The sequence below is a fragment of the Nannobrachium achirus genome (assembly GCF_963921795.1).
Source record: "Nannobrachium achirus genome assembly, chromosome: 15".
In the NCBI taxonomy this organism is placed as follows: domain Eukaryota; kingdom Metazoa; phylum Chordata; class Actinopteri; order Myctophiformes; family Myctophidae; genus Nannobrachium; species Nannobrachium achirus.
Genome location: NC_137822.1, coordinates 33,309,628 through 33,332,573, shown reverse-complemented (window position 1 = coordinate 33,332,573; position 22,946 = coordinate 33,309,628). Strand labels below are relative to the sequence as shown.

Here is a 22,946-nt window from a genome sequence, read left to right as displayed (position 1 = left end):
CATGCATTTTTGAAAAGCTCTATATCTGCAGATTATATTTTTGTATGATAACCTAGTTGCTGTTATCAGCCGCTAGAGTTGATTAAATTTACTATACAGGAAAAAAGAACTTTTGCTTTAAGTAGCATATGAGGGGTCAAACTAGGGGTTTTTCATGATTCTGAATCCATTGCAAGCATTTGTTTTGCACCGAAAAACATTCCTTGGGCTAAAACGGCCCCCCACAAATGTGTGAAAAGTGATGACATCACTAAACCATAGTCTTGTGGGGCCGTTTTTTGGGGCCGTTTTTTTCAAGGATTTTCCCTTTGAGCAGAGAAGACACGCCGTCGCGTATGTCTACTCCTCACTCCGCATAAAGAACGGTCTGATGCATGGCAACCTTGACAAAGACGTTTGTTGAGCCTAGAGACGTTCAACTTCAAACGCTTTTATTGTTGGTATTTTCAACTGGCCCCAACGGGCAGGTGTCTGAATGCTTTGTCATCAACTTCTGGATCAAATTTGTTTGCCATGAGGTGATGGTGTTGAAATATCCAGTGGAGCTCACCAATCCCATAGACACAAACCTCTCTTCTAACCGTCGAAGTGCATGGAGGGTAGGCGGCGTCTTTTGTTATATCACCAGCAAGATCATTCCAATGCACCAGGCGAGCAATGGAATTCATGTCAGACAGGTCGTAAATTCTGTGGGCTGGCAGTGACCCGGGCACAGAGCTCATCCTGTTGAGAGTCACCCACAGATGTTCATCTGGCGAATAGGTATCCTGACACCATTCCATAAAATTCTGAACCTCTAAGTCCCCCAGCACATGTTCTACAAAATCTCTGGTGACCGCAAAGTAAGCTTTTCCTGAGAACATGGGGATGTTGATTGGTGGAGGTGTCTTCCTGATTCCTGTATTTTTATGTACAACATTAGAATATTCAAACTGCTCAGTACCGGTGCCATGGTATACGGTGTGATGGTACTGCCAGCGTGGCTTCTTGCGTTCTGGCATGGCTTCAGACTCCATTGCGTTCTTTCCATTGAGAAGCTTCAGTGTCTGAACCATCTCTGCATTAGTCCTGATCGGCAGGTCTGTGCCGCAAGTGTTGATCAAATATCTCCACTGGACAGGAGACCGCATCAGATCTTTCATGCAGTTCAGATCCGCTTGAACCCTAGACCATGAAGCGTAAACCGCACTTTCGAGTTTGCTAGCTATGAACACATTTGGGAAACAGGAAACGATGGCCCTCACAGCTTCCTGGAATTCCTCCTTTGATTTTTGATCCACGTGAACACAATACACATTCTGAGGCTGGTACACCGCTCGCAACAGTCTTTCGAACATTTCTACATCTTTGTGGACGACCATGGAGAAGGCGATCGGAAAGTCCCTCTCCTCTGCACTGAGCGGCACCGTGATAAACCCTCTGTTTTCTATGTAAGCGTCACAGTCCCTTGCCATGCTAAGGTAGAAATCATTTGACAGTCTCTCCCTCGATCCCAGAAGTCGAGAAATCTCATCCGTCTTGGTCACCATGTCTCCCTGGATGATGGCAGAGCACACTGGCAGGTCCTCAAAGTATTCTTTTGGTATTCTTTGGCCAGTCATTGAGGACAACTCATACCTCATGTTAGGGTCGCTGGGGCGATAAACGGGCCATGGGGCATCAACAGGCCTGGGGGTGGTCTTCGGTCTTCGGTGAAGAATGGGTCTTGTGGATCCGTGTCCGGTGCTGGTGGCATGTGCATTGCTGGTGCCAGAGGCAGGATCTATCGGATGCAACAGTGGTGGATCAAACTCCTTAGTCTTGCAGCAGGTAGGAGAAGTTTGGTAGTTTACAGACAGGTAGTAAACAAAGCCAAGCCCTAGTAAAGTACTAAGGATGATCCAGCGATTTTTAATAAACCATGTAAAGGGTTTAGGGTGGTACATCTTTCCTTTGGACTTGTATATTGGTTTTCATCTACAGCTATTAACTTGACACACAGCCAACTGACACGTTGCCTTATATCCCTTTGCTGATGTCTACATCATGCCGCTTCTGATGTCACTATGTCCACATGTGTCCTTTTATGGAGCTTCCACAGTACCTACACCCATACATGGGCTGCGGCCAAAATCCACCCTATTCTCTACAGAAGCGTAGGGAACGTTAGGCGAACAAGGCGCCTGCCTACTAACTGAGAGCTGATCTCGCCTAAATTAAAAAAATAAATAAATCTCTATTTCCATTGTGTAAAGACCTGACTGGACAGTACAGTGTGGAGAGGACCATAGGCCTATAGAATGTCGCTCAACCAGTTCCATTCATTGACTAGTAGGCGGCCGGGCCATTGAGAAACTGTTACCCTTTTAGAAATGTAAATTTGGGCTGCCGGGCCATTTAACTCAAGTCGCAACAACAGAGACAATAACACACTGAACAAAGTCCACTCTGCTTTCCTCCTACCTGTAGGATATCCTCTGTTCCAAATCAATAAAGTCCTTAATGTAGTAAGTAAACAGCTTCCAAACACAATACGTGATAATTGTGTTGTTTAAATCCAGCACTGCTGGATTAAGAATTGACGTCTTGTTGTCTCTCCAGCTGTAGCATATTAAAACTCGTTAAGCAAGCCTCGTCCATAAGTTTAACAAATACAAAATAAAATGTATTTCATTAAAGGAGTAGTTCACCCTCAAAATGACTTTTCTTCTATTGATTACTCACACCATGGAGACTTGAGTTCAACAATATTTTGTTGTTTTTGTTGCAGTCCTAAGACAAAAATTTGATTGCAAGAAATGTACCCCATGGCATTTTGACTGGCATTTCGGCTGGCATTTCGCCTACTAAAATTAAATTTCTGTCTACGCCACTCATTCTCTAATGTAGTGTACTAAAATGGGGCTCCGCCATTTTGAACTAGTGTCCGAATGTATAGTGAGCATTTTTGTACCAAGCCCCCAGAACGGCTTGTAAATGTTGAAGCGGCCGCCCTACTGGCCAAAGCTGGAATTTCAGGTGGGGTGGAACATACATGCACGAGCATAAGAGCGCGCCGCTGGGGTCTACAATAGGGTTCAATGGACGTCGACGTCCATTGAACCAATTTCCCCCAGAATGCACCTGGATTCACCCACAATGCACCTGAATTCAGCTACTTCCGCATGCTTCAAAACGCCACTGAGCACTTGCATTGAAGTGAATGGCTGGGGGCTGGGCTGTCCGCTCTCTATTATTGCGACAAAAGGTCGCATTTACCCTGGAAAACCTTGTCGCTTGAGTGACCTTCTGTAATCTTTCTGTACAGGAAGTGATGTCAGTGTGATGTCAGCGAGTTGTGACATTACTTCCTGTACGGGGCGGCTACACAAGACTAAGAAAGATAAAAAAAGAGAAGAATAAAAAAGAAAAAAAGGAGGAGGAGGATAAAGATACCAAAAGGAGAAAGAAGAAAGGGTGGATGAGGTACAATGTGCAGTCGACAGGAAAATGTAAGAAGGAGGTGGCAACGGGGCGGCCAGATAAAGTTATTAGGCCTGGATCCGACTAAGTCGACGCACAGGATTCCAGAAGTGTGGCGCTTATTCGCTCTTGTATCAAACCGGTACTCGAAACGTTCTTAGAATTTAACATATTTTCTAAAGTAAATATGGGGGTGGCTGTGTTAAGAACGTTTCGTTGTCAAGCTCAACGTTGGGCATTTGGACCTATACATGGAGAAATGGAGAAAACCTGTTTGGCCTAAACATGGAGAACACTATATATGGAGATAGTCCAGTCCATCATGTCATATAGGACTACCGTCATAGACAGTAGCCATTGTTAGGCTGTCTGTCTGACTGTCTGTACAGGAAGTGATGTCACATGACATACTTTTTATGCCCATATATGAGTCATTCTGTACCACATCTCCATGTTTAGGCAAACTCCACACAGAAAGGCTCTATCGCCAACCCCAACTAGAGTGTGGGCGATGGGGCCTTTCTGTGTGGAGTTTGCATGTTCTCCCCGTGTCTCCTAGGGTTGATACCCTCACAAAAACATGAACAAACTCCCCCCAGAATGACAACAACTAGAATCGTCAGAGAAACGATGTGGTTGGCCAGATGGTCAAGAATTGGCGCGACCTCGCCCTTTAGGGCAAGGTCGCATGTCACCCTGAGGTCGCATGTCACCCTCAGGTGTCTTACTAGTATATATACTCTATGGCTGTGTCCGAAATGCGGAACACGTCCCCTACTCCCTAACCCTAAATGAGGGATCCAGATGTAGTGTACTACAGTAGTGAACAAATCAGCGCATTTCGGACACTACTCCGTCGCCATCTGGTTGCGTCATCGCTGTCGCACAGTTAAAACGCTCAGAGCCTTGGCTTTTGGAGCAATAAATAATAGCCGATATACAAGTTCTCAACAGGGGGCGAAGCGACGCGTTGTGAGCTTGTACATCAACCCCCCAATGCTTGTGGATTGTAAATAATACCAACATGTTGCGGTGTTATTATGAGAAATAGGCCTATATAATTATGTTTTTATTTATCACAATTCAATAAAAAAAAGTTATAAAAAAATATATATAGTTTTTAAATTGTATTCATTCATTGGTGAGTCTGTCCGTCCGTCCTCCGAGTTTGTGTACAGCTAATCTCCGGCGCCGTTGGCCCGGACACTGCCAAAATGAGCACACACACTCCCTGGATGCCAATTCAGAACCTCTGCCCCACATTTTTCACATGGGCCTGTTTTAGTGCCACCAGGAGGCCAATTTGTGCAAAACTACCTTTTGGCCAGTACTCCTACAGATTTTGTCCAAAAATCACGCAAATCGGTAGACAGTATCTCTACAGTCATGTGATCGACATGGATCTCTCTGATTGTCCATATTCCATCCTGATTGGCTGAGATTGTCTTTCAAAGTTTGTAAGATTGGTCGGTTTTGGACAAAATGCCTCAAATCACGAACGCAGAGTGCAACTAGAAGCAGTGCTCTTCCGAGCACAGGTCTCCACCAGGCCATGCGTCCTGGTAGTGCTACTGTATAATAGGCCAATGTAAAAAGGCTGGCATATGTTCTTCACCTTAGACCTTTCATGGCAATCGGACACTGCATGCATGATTTGAGGCATTGTGTTCCAAAAATGTGTTTTGCTAAAGCCTACCTGCTGGTGGCGCTATAACAGGCCAATGTGAAAAGGGTAGTATTTGTTCCTTGACATAGTGGGATCATGTGTGGCAAATTTCACGGTAATCACAAGCTGCGTTGATGATTTGAAGCATTTTGTTCAAAAACTGAGCAATCCTGCAAACTTTGGAAGCCAATATTAGCCAATTAGGATGGAATATGAAATATCAGACGGATCGTGGGGGTCACATGACTATGGAGATACTGTGTACCGATTTGCATGATTTTTGGATAAAATCTCAAGGAATTATAGGAAAAATTGTGTTTTACATAAGTCGGCCTCCTGGTGGCGCTATAAAAGGCTGATGTGAAAAATGCAGGGAAAGGGTTTTTCCTTGGCCTCTAGGGAGTGCGCTTACAAATTTTGAAACTGATCGGTGGAGTTATTGGTAAAACCACAAATCGGCCTGTTATAGCGCCACCATGAGGCTGATTTCAAAAATTTGAAGTGGCATTTCTTCCTCGACCTAGTGGGAACGTGTGTGCGAGATTTCATGAAAATTGCGCTTTGCGTTTGGGATTTGAGGCATTTTGATCAAAACGGCTCAATCCTACAAACTTTGGAAGCCAATCTTAGCCAATCAGGATGGAATATGCAAAATCGGATAGATCCGTGTCGATCACATGACTGTCGAGATACTGCCTACCGATTTGTAGGATTTTTGGACAAAATCTGTAAGAGTAGTGCACAGAAATGTGTTTTAAGAACATCGGCCACTAGGTGGCGCTAGAAAAGGCCCATTTGAAAAATTTAGGGCAGAGGTTCTAGATTGGCATCCAGGGAATGTGTGTGCTCACTTTGGCAGCGACCGGGTCAACGGCAACTGAGATTAGGTGCACACAAACTGCGAGGACGGACGGACGCACGCACGCACGGACGGACGCACGCACGGACGGACGAAGGGGAAAACATACTCTCCCCCATGCCTTCGGCTGGTGGAGACAATAAGAACTAAATAAAAACTAAGCTATGATGACTAAGACTTGAGACTAAATATATTGACAATTTGGTCAACAAATAAAATCTAGACTAAATGTTGGGGAGGGACTAGTGGAGAAGAGAACTAAAAAGACAAGTCACTTTATGTAATGATCAATAGATGCACACTCTAGTTAGACTTAGAACGCATATCAGCTCTTCAGTCTTGTTGCCATAACAGTAATTGGATGCGTGTTCTCATTTCCAGAGTAAGTTGCAGGAGTGCCAGAAGAGGATGGATGAGCTGGAGGCAGAGCTCCAGAGAGCCAACAACAAAGTGTGCCACACTGGTCACCTCCTCAACCAGATGACCATCAAGGTAGGCAGCACATTTACAGGAGAAAATAGCAGATCTATAAGCTCAAAATGCATCACATCGCAACACATTGTGAGCTTGTAGATCTGCTATTTTCAAATGGCCGAAATCTATATATAGGGCTGAAGTGTTTGGTGTTTTGTAATAATGCTAAAAATGTACATAGTGGAGTAAAAGTACAATATTTTCACTGAGATGTAGCGGAGTAGAAGTAATAGTATTGGAAATTGGAAATACGCCAGTAAAGTAAAATTACCTCAAAATTGTACTTAAATACAGTGACCATTGCTCACCACCTAAGCCCAACACCCTCCTCTCTTCTCCTTTACGTTCCGCCCCCACCACTTGTCCTATCTAGCTGTAACAGTGGCGTAGGTTGTCAAAGAATAGTATATATCCATAAATGTGCAGATCTGTTTGTCTGTCTGTGTCCCTTTTATGCCCATATACGTTTGGAGATCCCCGATCATCAATATGTCATAGAATGGCTTCCAAGTACTATCATAAGGGGTCCTGCACTAAGTACTCTGACAACTGGTTCATTGGATATTGCATAACCAGAGGGGCATGCATTCCCAACAGCCATTGCTCTAGCTAGTAGGACTAAAGTAGAAACGACTGAAAAGGGGCCTTTGGGTGCCACCTTGGAGAGACTAGGGAATCCTTCGCCTGTGTCTCCGGCTTGGTTGGGCATCCACCCAAACAATTGATTGTGTTTGCGGGAGGAAGCCGGGCAGAGGTTCCCGTGGACAGTCATTTGGGATCAATATAAGTAGGAAAATGAGCCTAGATGTTATTTATTGCGGAGTTGTCCTTTAAGTGCTCTTCCATGTAGAAGTGCTTTAGGGGAAGACACTAAATTTCTACTTGGTCCACTGGTTACCTCAAAGTGCCCAGTGCAAGGCAATTCCCAAAGAATCAATATCATATTAATACCACGTATAATATCACAATTATTTGTGTTTGTTTGGTTTTCGGCTCATTAACCGAGCTCGAGTTTGAAAGACTCACAAAAGCTCTGTAGTCTTGCCCAGGCAGGTGTGCGATGCCAGCTCCTGCGAAAAGACTAATCGCGCGCTGCCGACGGGATTATTTATATGTTCACAAATGGTTGTGACAGGTTTGGTTTGTAGCGTAATTGCTGTTTTGTCCTCGATTGTCATTGGCTGTCTTGCGTGTCCTTCAGCTGAGCAACAGTGAGAGCACCCAGCAGCAGATGAGCTTCCTGAACAAGCAGCTGCTGCTCCTTGGGGAGGCACATAAGCTGTCCATGCAGGAGTTACACCACGCAGGCCCTGACAGCACAAAGGTAGGTGTGTGTGTGTGAGTGAGTGCGTGCACGCATGCGGCTGTTTGCGTGCGTGCTTGTTTACTTTGCCGTCTTGAGTTCGTGCGTGAGCATGCACCTGTCTATGCACTGTGTGTGCGTGCGTGCGTGCGTGCGTGCGTGTGTGTGTGTGTGTGTGCGTGTGTGCGTGCATTTGTGAGACAGGATGCTAAGGACTGTGAAGAAGGAGACGACATACTGAGGCGAAAAGAGGGACACTAATTGGGTTTGTTGGACGTCTAGTAGAACTCTGCGGTCAAAGCTTTTTTTAGCCTGACATTTAAGAAGTGTAATAATCACACTTTGGATTCATTCATTTATTGATTTGCAGAGCATATCAAATAGGCTGCAGTTTCTATTTGGCGACATTGGAGCAGAGATGTGCTAACATGTCTGACCCACAGTGTAGATGTATTGACACCATTCGGACTACAAGAAGTGCATTACGCAAAGCGTGATGGAGCCGTTCAAAACGGTTACGGACAGAAGATTGTTTCCAAATAGTGGAATGGTGTGCAATTTCATATACTCTTGAGTTCCCAATTGAATGATAAGTGATTGCAATTCATTAATACATATTTCTGAAGATTAATATAACATTTGATTAATATTAGCTAATATTTAGATGTATAAAGTGTGTTAAAACAATGTTTTAAGTATCCAGAAATTGTCTTTTTACCTTATAAATTATGTATAGTTTTTACAGGGGTGGAAAGCCATCCAGTACTGTTTGTCTATGTTATGTATGTCCCCTCAAAAGTAGACAAATCACAGCTCATCATGCCATTTGCATGACATCAAGAATCATAAACGCCGGTACAAACAGGCAATGACAAAGTGAAACTTTACAGTGTGAAGTTGTGGCGATCTGCACATTAAAGGATGTGCCCCTACTGTACGTCACACACAGTTCAAATGTAATACTTACTACAAGCTGACACAGGAAAAGGAGGAAGAGATCAGTCTGTCCCGAGGTTGCGTCATCTTTATTAATATGTCTATCAATCGGGTCCAGTTTTGTTAGGCTACCAGGCCTTCAAGATCGTATTATTGGATTATTACTCAACCCTCCATTTGTTGCCTTGCCCGTGCTGGAGCAGGCTGCCTTGGCTGAAATGGATTACAGGAGTATATGCTGGGTCACATCACATACACATAATTGAACATACAGTACAGGGCTCTCCCACACTAACTGTGGGAACCCAGAATGCCTTAAAGGAGCGAGAAGAACCCTGTAAAAATACAGTCCCACTGTTTAAGACATTATTCGGAGTGAGAGCAAGCTCACAACAAGCTCACAACATGTCGCGCTGACACATTGTGAGCTTGTAGAGAGACTATTTTCAAAATATATCTCTTTTTTTAAGTGGTCAGTTTCTCATACTGCCATGGCCATAACTCTGAACCACCTAAACCAGGGGTCTTCAACAGGGGGTCCGGGACCCCTAGGGGGTCCTCAGAGTTACTACAGGGGGTCCTCCAAATCTTCAAATCCTTTTTATATTAACAACTTGAACCCTAGTGTCCATATTCTGAGAACTGTAGCCAAAAATAGCGAGGCGTTGTGAGCTTGTAGATCGGCTATTTTCGGCAAAGAGGTTTGGTGTAGAAGGTAAAAAGAGCAGACTAAGTACAAATTAAAACGTCAAGTTTATTAGGTAATGATAGATTGGCTATTTTCGGCAAAGAGGTTTGGTGTAGAGGGTAAAAAGAGCAGACTAAGTACAAAGTAAAAGGTCAAGTTTATTAGGTAATGACGGCTCAAGTGGTTAAATATCTGAAAACACAAATTGACATGAATCCAAAATACACTGATGATTGTGCTGTCAAACAATGACACTATAAGGAATCTATGAAATGGTTGTGGGGGTCCCTGACCTAAACTTCTCCTTGCCTTGCTGTGTTGTGTGTCCAGGAGGCCCAGATGCTGCAGGTGTCCTGCAGGAAAGAGGTGGAGAGGCTGAGGCAGAGCATGCTGGTGCAGGGCCAGAAGCTGGAGGCGGCTCAGCAGCGGGTGGCTGAGCTGGAAACCCACCTCTCCAAGAAGGAGCACCTCATCGCCGAGCAGAAGAAGTTCCTGGAGGACGTGAAATGCCAGGCTAAGTACGTCGGGTTGCCCCAGATAGGCTTAACCGCTTTTCACCCTTTTATTACAGGGCATTAGCATTATAGGCCAGGGGACATTGTTCAGAGTTTTTTCAAACGTTTCCCAAAGCCTCAGCGGCTCTATCCCTCATTGTTATCTTTATATAGACAGCCTTGGGAACTTAACCTGTGAACCCTTTGTTGTGCTTAGTCTTTGGCTCTGGCTCTTAGTGAAGCTCAGTTGCTTCCTACCCTCAATGACCATACATGAAAGCTAGATAGCATTTTTTGGTTTTATATAAAGTTTTTTTTACTGATTGCTTGGTCTACATATGTTATTTTTGTCTAGATTAATATTTCTATGATGTTGATGTATTCATGTATTACCTTGCCTATTGTATTGATCTTGACCTTGTGTCTTGTAAATTGCTCTGGATTAAGCGTCTGCTAAATGCCTAAATTGTAAATTGAAAATAGCAGAAGACAAGCTCACAACGGCGCATTGTGAGCTATTGGATTAGTATAATGGGATTTAAGTGGTTAAAAGGATGTGTTCCCCTGAAGTGGTCCGTCATCGTCAAAACTTTATACATAAAAAAATACAAAACAACACCACAACATTGTGGTGAAGCCTTTTGACGAAATGCCAAGAAGGCCAGTCATGATGGAATGAATCCTTTTGTTACACCAGTACCTTTTCTTGTCTTTGCAAAGTTTGCAATAACTTTCTAGACCCTATTGAATCGGGATGTCTCTCTGAGTGTTTTATAAAAAGATTGAGTTATCAACTTTCTTTTTTTTTTGTGAGTTGAAACAATACTTTATTTTATACTTAAAAAGTCAAATAGTAAAAAGAATAATGTAACAAATGTTGAAATATCTGTGAAAAAAGAAAAACCAATAAATATATTGTAAAAAAAAAAATCAAATAGTAGCTTTAGACATACTTCATTGTTGTCAGACTACTATAGCATTACTTTGCTTATTCTCTATATTGAATATTGCTGGAGTGTGAGGTTACAGGGGTGTAATAGTGAATATGCTGTGGAATTATTCTCACTTTCATCTGCTAGAATGCATTGCATTATTTGTCTTTTTAGTCGCGTACAACACATCGTTTTATTTTATTTTTACTTGGCCACGTGTCGATGATAATGAATTGCGTCGGTTGAAACCCAAATGTTAAAAAAAAAATCTTTATTTTTTATACATTCCCCCCTCCCTCTCTCTGTTCTTCCTAGGAATGAGTTGCATGCGTCAGAGAGTAGATACCAGGCCCAGAGGAGAGTTACTCAGCAGCTACAGACTGAGCTCCTACAGCTCTATAGCAGAGTGGAGATGGAGGTTCCTGCGTGCAGCCCCACCACTTCACCACCAGGGGGCAGAGCTGATACACACACTCCAGAGTCTGGGTAAAAACTACTAACTACTACAGACACCTTTATTTATGTTCATATGATATTATGGCTTCAGGCAGGACCAAAGCTCATTAAGCATGAAATGCAACAGGCCTATTTCCTCCTGAATAATGATAATTGGTATTATGTTGTATGTCCAGCTTACAGTACATGTAAGCGCTTTATTTTTTTACTACCATTTAAGACTAGTCCTCTCCCTACTGTCTTTCTCCTTTGTCAAAAGGAAGTAGTGATCTTTTTAGACAATAGGGACCTTTTTAAACACTTCTATTAGTATGTTAGCATGTATTGTACTGTACATAAGATTTCTGGGTACCAGGTAGCAGGTCAGCCATATGATAAAAGGTCATGGTGTCTCTGGCACTATCAATTAAGAGCTGATAGTGCAACAAAATAATTAAGTTATTTTTTCTGCCTTTTATTGGTAGTTATAGTGTTAGTTATAGAGAGAGAGAGTCTGGGAGTGACATGATGCAGCACTGGTTTGCGGTAGTTGCTGGGCTTGGGAATCGAACCCGGGCCTCATTGTTGGGCATCAGAGCCTATGTGCCTTAAACACTCAGTTATTGGCGCCCCAACACGTTCATCTTTATTGCACATGTCCCTGATCCCCATGTCAGTCTTTGGTGACACTATCACTTGCTTTGCTCATAAGGGCACAGTGACAAATGTGTAGTGTTGCATTGGTGATTCAATGTTTGGGAGGACGCCATTTTAATTACGCCATGCGCACGTCACTTAACATCTAGTCACCTACATTACAGGAGTTAACAGGTCAGACAATGGTTTATTGATATGCATACGGGCTTTGTTTCCTTGTTAAATCACCCTGGTTGTGGAGGTGTGAACTTAAAGGTTGTTTTACAAAATTTACATCAATACATGTCCGTGCGCGTGAGAGGCTTGACACTGCTCCAAAAGATACAGGACGGCGTCTACACACGAGACCGGACCAATGCAACGCTGCACGTGTGTCAGAAGAAGCGTAGCAGTCTCGCGTGGCCAGACTGTTGCTTCCCACAATTTTCAGATGCTTCTGGTCATACAGTCATCGAGCGTTTTTACAGTCGCACAAATTTGTCCTGCTGCTAATATAAATCAAAATCATCTAAGCATATATAGCTTGCTGCTTAGCAGAAATGGAAGTAAAAAGATAAAATGTAAAAATGTTTTCAAATATATTTTCTTGAGCTGATATGACAAACGGATGCCAACCAGACTATTAGCATTCAGAGTTTGTGAAATAGTTGGTGTAGCTACGTGAGACTAGAAGTGTAGACACTGCCAAGAGTGCCCACAACATGGGTAATTGACGTACTTTGCACTTCGGTACGCCTTAGCTACTCCCCCTCCGATGCTCATGTGTGACCATACTCTAATGGACGGTTTCACAGTACCTTTTTGATGGCTTGACGCAGCTGAAAGTAATAACATTAATTGTTGGTGTGATTTACTTAGCTGTGGGTGTGATTCATTTAGCCGATTTTCGGTGTGCCAGCATGAAGTTAACTGTACGGGAGCAGTCCATGCTGGCACACCTAAATGAAACACGCCCACAATAAATGTTATTGCCCTCGGCTGTGTTTATTCGTCATGTCTGTCGTGCGAAAAGACCCTGTCGCAGTGAAAAGACCCTGTCGCAGTGACCTCTGTTCAATGCAGGCTGGTGCCTCACCCCCTCCTCCCCTCAGTTTCCTACCTCTACAGTTAGACAGTAACACTGTCCTTAAATAAAGCAACAAAAAAAAAGATTGACCACTGCTGGAGGGATTGTGGAGAAACAGCTGTAGATCATGTGCACATCTTTTGGTCTTGGCCTGTGATACAACCCTTCTGGACAGAAATAACAACACTGGTTTAAAAAATAATGGGCTTCAATATGAGTAATACATTTGAAACCTTGTATCTTGGACAATTTCCGTATGGACTGTGTCAGGACGTTTCTTATTTGCTCAAGATACTACTTGTGGCAAGTAAAAAAAGCTATAACTAAGAACTGGTTACTGAAAAAATGTCCTACTATAGACCGACATGTATATGTTAATATTGTGAAACAATTGCATCTTCTGGAACAAATGACCTACTCTCTGAGACTCCAAAAGGAGGTTGGAGAAAGGAAATGGGAGAAATGGCTAATACATTTGGGTGGTGCCTCTGATTCTTTATGAAGGTTCATGATATCCTACATGTTATATATTAACCCTATAAACATAACTGTCTGACAAGGTGTCCCTTGACCTCTTTATTGATCTGTGTTGTGAAACACAGATCCAATATCAGCTCGCGAAACTGCCCTGAAAGTCACGTGATCGTGGAGCACTCGATAAATTAGAATGTGGAGGCTAAGGTGGAGCTAGGCTCACAGCACGTTCGTTTCAATTGAACGCGCCCGTCGGCGTTACAGAGGATGTGAGAGAAATCTATCAATAGAGAGAAAGACATAGATACAGTAGATAGATACATAGATAAAGATAGAGATCTCCGGAGTCCGTATCAGTTGCATCACTAGGCCTAACAATAATTTATAATAACATAAAAACAATAACAATTGTCCTAATAATAAAATAATAACAATAATAACATCTGGATTCAACACAGATCAATTATTGACAATATGTCAATTCTATTTTTATTTTTATTTATGCGCCTCATTTTTGTTGTTCTACTTATTTTTTTGTCTTTCTTTCTTATGTTGTCTTCTTGTATTGTTAAAAAAAAGATATTGTAATTTGTGCACATAGCAAAATCCGAATTCTACTACGCGGTTTCCGATAACCTCTGTGCTGTCATTTCCCCCACAGCGCCACGATGCCAGACGGACCAATGAAAACCAACGCCAGCGAGGAGTTTGACGAAAGGCCGCCTCACAAGTCTCCTCGGGGCAACGGCAGCACTTTATCGCCCGGGCAACCCAAGGCGACCAACCCCTCCAGCAAGACCACGACGACGGCGGCGGCCAACTCCGTCAACGGCGGCCAAGACGCTCCCATGCCCCTCCTGGTGGAGCCGTCCCTGTCCTGTCCCCACGGCGGCAACCACCTCGCCCTGGGCCACGCTCCCTCCAACGCACCCCTCACCGTGGGCTCCTACCCCAGCACCAAGAGCTTCCTGGGCATGCGGGCGCGGGAGCTGTTCCGCAACAAGAGCGAGAGCCAGTGCGACGAGGAGGAGCAGCCGTCGGCGCCGCCGCCGCGTCTGGCCGGCCTCGCCCACGGCCTGAAGACTGAGCTGTGTGTCGAGCCGGCCCGCCCGGGGAGCCCTGCCCCTGCAAGTCCCGCCCCCACGAGCCCCGCCCGCAAGCCCACGCGTATACAAACCCCCGCCTCTGTCCTCGCCCCGGCCCAGCAGGCCCGTAACCCTTCCTCCTCTACTCCCGCTGCCCAGGGGAGCCCTCACACTGTGTCCGGCAAGGAGTCCGAAGCCAAGCCGCCGCGGGCCTCCTCCTCCTCCTCCTCCACCCAGGACAGCCCCAGGAGGAAGGGTGGGGCCGGGCCAGGCGGAGGGAGGCTTGCGGCTGGCGCAACGCGACCCAGGCAGCAGCAGCAGCAGTTAAGAATCATGGACTACAATGAGACCCATCACGAGCACAGTTAAGCATAACTTATGCTCCGTAGTACGATGGTCTCTCTTACCAAAAATAACTGATCTACGAGCTAACGACGTGCCGCAATGTGACGCGTTGTTAGCTTGTACTGTATAGTTGGTTCTTTTTGGCAAGTGACACCCTCGCGCAATGGAGTATAAATGATGCTTTAGAGACACAACAGAGATGGAGAGAGGAGAGGGAGGGAGGGAGGGGAGAGACTGAAGTATAATGTAGAAGGTTGGAGGTAGACCTACAAGCGTAGATCAGCAAAAGAGTACAAGTCAACAACTTACTGGATTCAGTGTTATTTGTTCCATTCCCTGGAGTGGACAACAGGATTTCACACTTCCTGGTTTAACTGATTTCATTCCCCTGAACAGAAATGTGACAATAAAAAGGCGTGACTGGTAGGGAGAAGGAATCGCCCAGGCCCCTCTTACCCCTGCTGTCAACATGCATCATATATCTGGAGTTGATATGAAATGCATGTTAATGCCAGGTGTAAATGCAGTGAGTCTGGCCTTAAAGCTGCTCCAAGAGACCCCATAGTATGTGAGCCTTTTTTATCAGTATCATTACAGCCCAATTTATGCTTCTTCGCACAACAGAGTTGCTTGTTGACAGCAATTGAGTTTATTCCTCCACTGATATTGCAATGTGATTAATTTAGCCCATAAAATGCCAGTGAAATTGATGTAGTTTAAAATAATGAATTATAAATGCTCATAAGTTATCTGAACCAAAACGGACAAGACGACTCGCTTAATATTTACCCAGCAGCCAGAAAGAATTATTCATGTTACAATATGGTGATGAAACAATAACTTTTCATGTTACAGCATGGAAACAAAGACATGCCTTCACATTTCGGTGAAGTTGTAATTAGCAAATAATAGACATTGTTACATGATATATACATCGCTAAACATTTGATTACTAAAACATTTAAATTTTCTGATGATCAATTATTTGATTTATCTTCTCACCCTTAAAAGAATGATATGTAGTTGAACTATAAGGCCCTGGTAGGCGTATGTACCAGTTTTACACAGTACAATCCTGAGTGTTAGTAATTGGTTATTATGCTTTGTTTTCACCCAACTGGCTATACTTGGTGTCCTGCTTTTTCCTCTATACACCAAATCTTTTCACCAAAAATAGCTGATCTATAAGCTCACAACGCGTCTTATTGCGTTGTGGGCTTGTACTGTAGATCTGCTATATTTTTCTTTTACCTTTGTTCACCTATTTCTGCTGAATGTTCAACTATTATGACACGCACAGAGTAAGGATGCTAGGATGGTTAATGTAATGTAAAAATGCACCCGTAAGGGTCCATTTGGTTGGATTTGTACACTGGTTAGATTTGACACTGTCAGAGTTGAATGAACACTCAGGATTTTACCGTGTACATGAAAGTAGTATAGCACAGTCAGTATGTAGCAAAGTTGGAGTTGGAGTTTGTCCATGCCAAACCTTGAATTATGACCAATGTGTTGATGGACTAAAAAAAAGAAACCTTAGGCCTACCTACATTTCCATACAAAAAAAGGTCATATACAGTACACAGTAAAAAAGTGTTAATCTAACGTTTAATTAACACTTCATTTTACAGTGTACACTTTCATTCCATAGTAATATATATATATATAAGATATATATCTGTCCGCAAGAGAGAATGTGATTGTTTGAGAGAGAATGTGATTGTTTGCGACTGCTCAGACATCTAAGAGTGTGTGTGTGTTATTTGTGACTGGTCATACTTGTGTTTCACAGGAATGTGTATGACATTTTAGTTTTTTCTTTTCTTTTTTCTTTTTTTAATGCATTCCTCCTGACGTTTTCTATTCTTTTTTTCCTTTTAAAAAAAAAATTATCCAACCTTTATCCCGGTACTGCTTGAACGATAACGGGTGCTCACAGTTCCATATCTAATTTAAATCAAACATCGGTAGTAACAGTTTACATTATCCCAAACTATAGGCTACTGAACACCATTTTTGTTCTTTTTGTTCTCTCTCTCTTCTTTTTTTCCCCCCCAAATGTACCAGCTGATATTTTCAAAGTGCCAAGCTGACATTGCATTCTGACGGGAGCAATTTGCACTCTTTGAGAAGTTAAAGAAAGCTAATCTTCATCCGTTCAAACAGCCTCATATGCTTTTAAAAGTAAAGTATTATATAAACCCATCATCTTTTGAAAGTGGCCTAAATCCTGTTGTCCACCGGGAAATACTGCTGTTATTTTCCTTCTGCCTCGCTATCTAAAGCATGTTCAACAATCCACTGTAAATGCCAACCATAGTAACTACAGCAAACCAAGTCAGAAGGTACAATCAGTGCTAACTGGATGCAGAGTTTGAAAACCAGGTCTCCACTTTACTTGGAGCTGGAGGATTTGGGACAAAAAGGCAAAAAAAAAAAGGAAGTTCTTAAAGCAGTTGCTTGTGTTTAACTGTGAACAATAAAGATCGTCTTCAATGTTTTGCACTACAATTCAGCAGTTTTGGTTTGTTTTCTGTAAGGTTAACCGCCTTCGGTCTCACCAGTTTTAAGGGTAGTACCACTGAAGAGAGAATATGCTGTTGCTGGGCAAGACATGCCGTTTACTTTGATAAAATTAAAGCTGCAATCCATAAGAATGATATCCTTGCTTCCCGGGATTCTAACCCATTTGTTCTGCCGCTCTGCCAAGACCAAATCCCCACTTGGCCAGGGGAGATGTTGCACGTATGACCTCCAGGCAGAACTCTCTGCATGTCAACCAGTAGGTGTCTTACCTGCCACCAGCAGTAGGGAGACCACCTCCAACCACTGCAGATGTGCTACTGTAGTTGTATTAACATGGCAAAACAAATAATTCATTAAAATAAATTCTGCATTGCAGCTTTAATCCCCGTTATCCCAAACACGTGTTGAAGTTGACATTGGTTTGCCCATTGGTGCGACCTCACGTTTTTTGCACACTGCCGCCCGTTATTTTGTCAGTATTGTTTTTCGGACCAGGGTCGATTTCTTTTTCTCCATTTTTCGCAGCTGTCGGCGCTGGGTCCCTGCTTGGATATCTCTCAGCTAAGGGGTATTTTTGGAAGATTTCAGATGATAAACTTAATTGTTTTCTCACTATGAGTAAGTAAACAAACCAACAAAGTTTAAGTGTATAGAAGGTATCTGCACATTTCTAAAGTGAAAATTTAAGGACTTTTAATACCTCTAAATGAAAGATTGGCAGAAATTGTGAAAATAGCCGATCTACATGCTCACAATGGTGTGTTATACACAATGTTATGCCTCAACTCTTATAGTGCTCGTAGAGCAGGGGGGGGGGGGGTCCCCAGTTAAAATATGATTATTTTTGGGGTCACAGCCTTAAAAGTTTGAGAACCACTGATCTAGTTGACCAATCAGGGTGTCAAGGTGGCTCAGTGGTTTTTGCTGTCGCCTCACAGCAAGACCCATCCAGTGTTCAAACTTGACTGGAGCCTTTCTGTGTGAAGTTCTCCTCGTGTTCATGTGGGGTTCCTCCCACAACAAAAAGACGTGCACATAATCAACTTTAACGTCTTTACACATTTTTGGTCAATGAAAAGCATTTTCCTTAGACTAAATCTTATAACTCCTATGCATCTATTGAAATTATACATTTTGGATTTCCATCCAAAATGGTTTCCATCCAACATCATCTTTTTTGGCTGCTTATGACTGAGCAGTCATGAGCGGTGTATCTGGAATGAATTCAAGCTGACATGTGTCACCTAGAGTTTATGGTAGAATGAACAACTGACAAAACGGAAAAGAACCACACGGACATGGATGTGACATTTACACTCGAGTGTCAAACTGACGGGATACTTTTGTCACTCGAAAAAAAAAAATAAGAAAAGGATTAACACATTCTCAGGCCATGGCCCTCTGTTCTGCCTGAGGAATAATGGTGTCATTATGGCAAGGAAACCAAAAAAATATCTAGAATGTGATGCAATAATATTCACACAAAACGTGGCACTCAGTTTACAGGACCTCAATGGAAATTCCTTTTGACAAAAGTACAAATATACATTCATCTTTTATAATTAACTTATCGCACACTAATCATTTTTAGATTTGTTGACTACTAATAATACTCAAATAATGTATTTGCCCTGGGTGAGAGGACTGATAATAGGACAAACCATATAGGTTGGTAACTGATAACTCCAAGGCTTGATATTATTAGGTCATTTATTTCCAAATATTAGCCTAAATTGGGGTTAATTGTTCAACATTTCTAAAAGATATTGTCAAGAGAACGGTTGTAATTTTGACAGACTTGGTCTTGACTCACTATGCATCAGTGACTTTGCCTATCAAAATGTTTCTTGAATTGTTTGTTTTAACAGTTCATTTTGTATATAGGCCTACCCCAAACAAACTGAGCAGTAGGCCATATCAAAACAGGGCATGAAGAACAAAGAAATTATTCTAGAGAGCAACAATTTGTTTCTGCTTTTATCCCCACAATCTCAGCACAAATTCTTCTGGTGGTTGTCTTGACTGAGAAAAGTCCTATTCATGTCTATGCCACTAGAGGGCACTGTTGTTCCAAAAACATAGCATGGTTGTAGCTTTGCTGTTATCAACAGGTAAGAGAGTTGAGAGTGAGTGCATCATCATATGGTGTTAAAGTGTTACATAGTTGATTGAAGATAACAACTCCTTAGGCTATTGCCGTGTTACTGCCTGCTGTAAGGTCAAAACATGATGAAAATATGCATGATGTAAGTAAGAGACGTCTGGTTATGCGGCGTTTTGCCAATCAATATTGACATGATTGCACCAGCCTAGCTGCTAGCCTACAGAGCAGCCAGTGAACTGCCCCTGTTCTCAACGGGCCTGACAATTAAGGAACGGCCCTAACTGGTCCTGCCCGAGGCCCGGTCCAAATTGGCATATATTTTAGGCCCTACACGGCCCGAAAACGCAGAGTAAAAGTTTTAAAATAAGAAAAAACTATATTTTCTTTTTTCATTGAACCCGAGGCCGGCCTGGTCCGACTAATTAGCATAACAGCTGCTAGGACCGCCCAATTTGGGTCGGGTTCGGGCATAAAGTGCTTTATAGACAGACTGTGCCTTATTGCCTTTTAATTAATCGCTAATCTCTGTAAATAATTACATTCAATTTAATTGTGTCAAGAAAATGACTTGGTGTGTGTGTGTGTGTGTGTGTGTGTGTGTGTGTGTGTGTGTGTGTGTGTGTGTGTGTGTGTGTGTGTGTGTGTGTGTGTGTGTGTGTGTGTGTGTGTGTGTGTGTGTGTGTGTGTGTGTGTGTGTGTGTGTGTGTGTGTGTGTGTGCGTGCGTGTGTGCGTGCGTGCGTGTGTAGGCTATCTGTCTGTGTGTTTTGTGACACCATTCCCTAGGCCATGCCGCCGGGTCTCTCACTGCTTCCGGGGACTGAATCATTTTTGTGAGTATAACCGACCAAGTATGATTAGTTTATCAAACGCCTGCATATGTATTTCATGAGAGAGACGGAGGGGGGAAAAAGTGGTATGATTAATTTACCAGCATTCCGTAGGGTCAAGGAAATTGATGCAGGTTAATTGGGCACATAGGGAATCCTTGGCAATTTGTGCCTTCAGAATCTACTTGAGAAATTAGATGTCAGTGCAAATGTGAAATTGCTCCTCAATGTTCTCAAAGATTTCATGAAAAATTTAAATATAAATCTTAAGTTATTTCCCAGCAAAGGGATTCTTCTCCCCCCTCCTCTTTTTGCCAACTTGAAATGAAGCACTATGAAAATGATCTGAATGAGAGAAAGTCAGAGCTCAGACAGTGAGCTGTGTAAAGTTAGCAGTGCACTCTGAGGAGAGTGTCAGAAAACCCTCATGCAAGAATGCATTCGCATCCCTTTGACAAAAGAAGTAAAGTTTGAATTTATCTGAAGATACGTAATTATAATATTCAAGATATGTATGTATACCTATGTTTAATGCAAAATATAACTTAGATAGCCTACTTTTTTTCAGCACACAGTCAGTGTAGAAGTGTACTGTAACGTCAGGGTACAAAGCACACGACAGCCATGTTCATATGAATGAGAATAAATAACATATAGGGGTGAATAATTAATAATAGAAAGGAGCGTACATTTGTAAAGTTTCTCATGGTCAGTGATTGATAAAGTTGCTATTTTATTCATAACTATACTTCCAATCTGCCTAATTGGCAGGAACAGGAAATCTGTGTGTGTGTGTGTGTGTGTGTGTGTGTGTGTGTGTGTGTGTGTGTGTGTGTGTGTGTGTGTGTGTGTGTGTGTGTGTGTGTGTGTGTGTGTGTGTGTGTGTGTGTGTGTGTGTGTGTGTGTGTGTGTGTGTGTGTTATGTATGTATGTGTATGTACTGTAGTGTACAGTATGCATGTATGGCTATATACTTGTGCAGTCACTCAGTTTTGTTGGTGATTGTAGTTTTCTCTCTTACGTTAAATGCATTTTTGAGCGGTGGTCACACCGTCTCCATAGCGTGGCCGTGTGTGTATCCGTGCGTGTGTGTCTGTCTGTCTGTCTGTCTGTCTGTCTGTAGCCTCTGGTGTATGTAGCCTCAGTACCCTGGGTGACCAGAGAGGTGCTGTTGAGTCTAGCCTGGCCTGTGCATCAACACACACACACACACACACACACACACACACACACACACACACCCCCAGGGGAGGGGGGGGGGGGGGGGGTTGGTGGGTAAACCACCGCTCAGTTCACACGGGTGTGATTTTTTTTAGACATTTAGGTGTCTGTTACAATTATCTGCGTTAGAGTCACATAAAAACGAGAGGGAAATTTTTAAACAATAACACAATTACTAAAGCGTCACCATTGAGTCTCATCAAAATGTATGGCAAATCTTGTATTTACGCACAATCAAAGTCGAAACAAGTGATAGAGTTACTGCTACTTGCCCCCAAAATCTTAGTTATATTTAAACGTTAGTGTTTATTCCTCACGGACGCACGATGCAAACGAAGATGCTAAACAAGAATAATTTTTGGTACACATGCTACATACTGACACTCTGGCAAACGGCTTCATTTGTCCTCATTAAAAGCTTAAAAGTCCATGAATAAATAATCATTAAAGCGGATACTTTTTTCCCCCTGTTTTTTCTTTAATCTAAGGCCTTATGCAAAACACACTGAAATAGACTAAATAAATATTCACTATATAAAGTCTGTTTATAATCGTGCCCTCCCCCACCACCGCCACGTTTACATGCCTGTTATGCACCTAAACATCAGATCCTACATTGACTGCTGGTTTTGGAGGGAGAAATTGGACCTTCGAGAGTCTACTTAATGCAATTAAACGAGGATGATGAGTCCTCTCTCTCTCTCTCTCTCTCTCTCTCTCTCATACACCCCCCCCCCCCCTCTCTTGCTTGAATCAGTAAGCAAAGCAGATTCAAAACTTAAAGGAGGGAAGAAGAAAAGAAAAGAGAAGATGAGATGAGCATGCACGGGCCAGTCCCTGTGGTTTAATTATTTTAATTATCTTTCCTCTTTCAGCTTTCCCCTAAAAAAAAAAAAAAAGGAGGCCATTAAAGGATGCCCGTTTGGGTTAATCAGATTAAAAAAACAAGATGGTGGAAAAGATGAAAGGGCTGCAGATGTCAGTGCTAATCAGGGGAGTTAAAACTGCTATTTGTGAACTGGGCCGGTTGTTCAAGTGGGTAGAAAGTGTGTGTGTGAGTGTTATTTTTCTTAATACATTTTCCTCACTTCAAAACACCTCTTTCCTCCTTAGCCTCCTCTGCTGATAAAACTCCCCTCCTGCATTCCCTCAAACCAGCTCTGTGCTTGATTCACACTGCTGTGCTATATAACCGCCTTGGCAGCAGGACAGGCGAGACTTGGTACGACTGTAAAGAAATAATGAAGAAAAAACTAAAAGTATAATGTTCTTCCCTCGCTAATGATATGCCTTAGATTTCACAGAGGAAGAAGAAGCCATTTGGGGGAAATGAGCTAGTTGCGGCTAGCAATTAAGATCACCGGAATGGACATTTACTAAAAATGTGCAGATATTATTCCTGTTTCCATGCA

General features: G+C 42.8%; 2 protein-coding genes across 3 annotated transcripts in view; one reads left to right on the top strand and one right to left on the bottom strand.

Annotated features, from left to right (window-relative positions):
- tsc1b (TSC complex subunit 1b) overlaps positions 1–15,056 on the top strand; it is a 59,448-nt gene extending 44,392 nt beyond the window's left edge. For both annotated transcript variants that reach the window (XM_080742927.1, XM_080742926.1), the window contains exons 18-22: positions 6,348–6,458; positions 7,642–7,764; positions 9,698–9,885; positions 11,109–11,279; positions 14,087–15,056. In XM_080742927.1, the coding sequence (XP_080599053.1) occupies positions 6,348–6,458; positions 7,642–7,764; positions 9,698–9,885; positions 11,109–11,279; positions 14,087–14,879 (1,386 nt within the window). In that variant the 3' untranslated portion in view covers positions 14,880–15,056. The remainder of the gene's footprint in view (positions 1–6,347; positions 6,459–7,641; positions 7,765–9,697; positions 9,886–11,108; positions 11,280–14,086) is intronic.
- LOC308299074 (beta-1,3-galactosyl-O-glycosyl-glycoprotein beta-1,6-N-acetylglucosaminyltransferase 3-like) lies at positions 447–1,601 on the bottom strand (the record flags this gene model as incomplete). The annotated part of the gene is made up of 1 exon (XM_080742799.1): positions 447–1,601. The coding sequence occupies one exon, from the start codon at positions 1,599–1,601 to the stop codon at positions 447–449; it is 1,155 nt and encodes a 384-aa protein (XP_080598925.1).
- Positions 15,057–22,946: the final 7,890 nt, after the last annotated feature.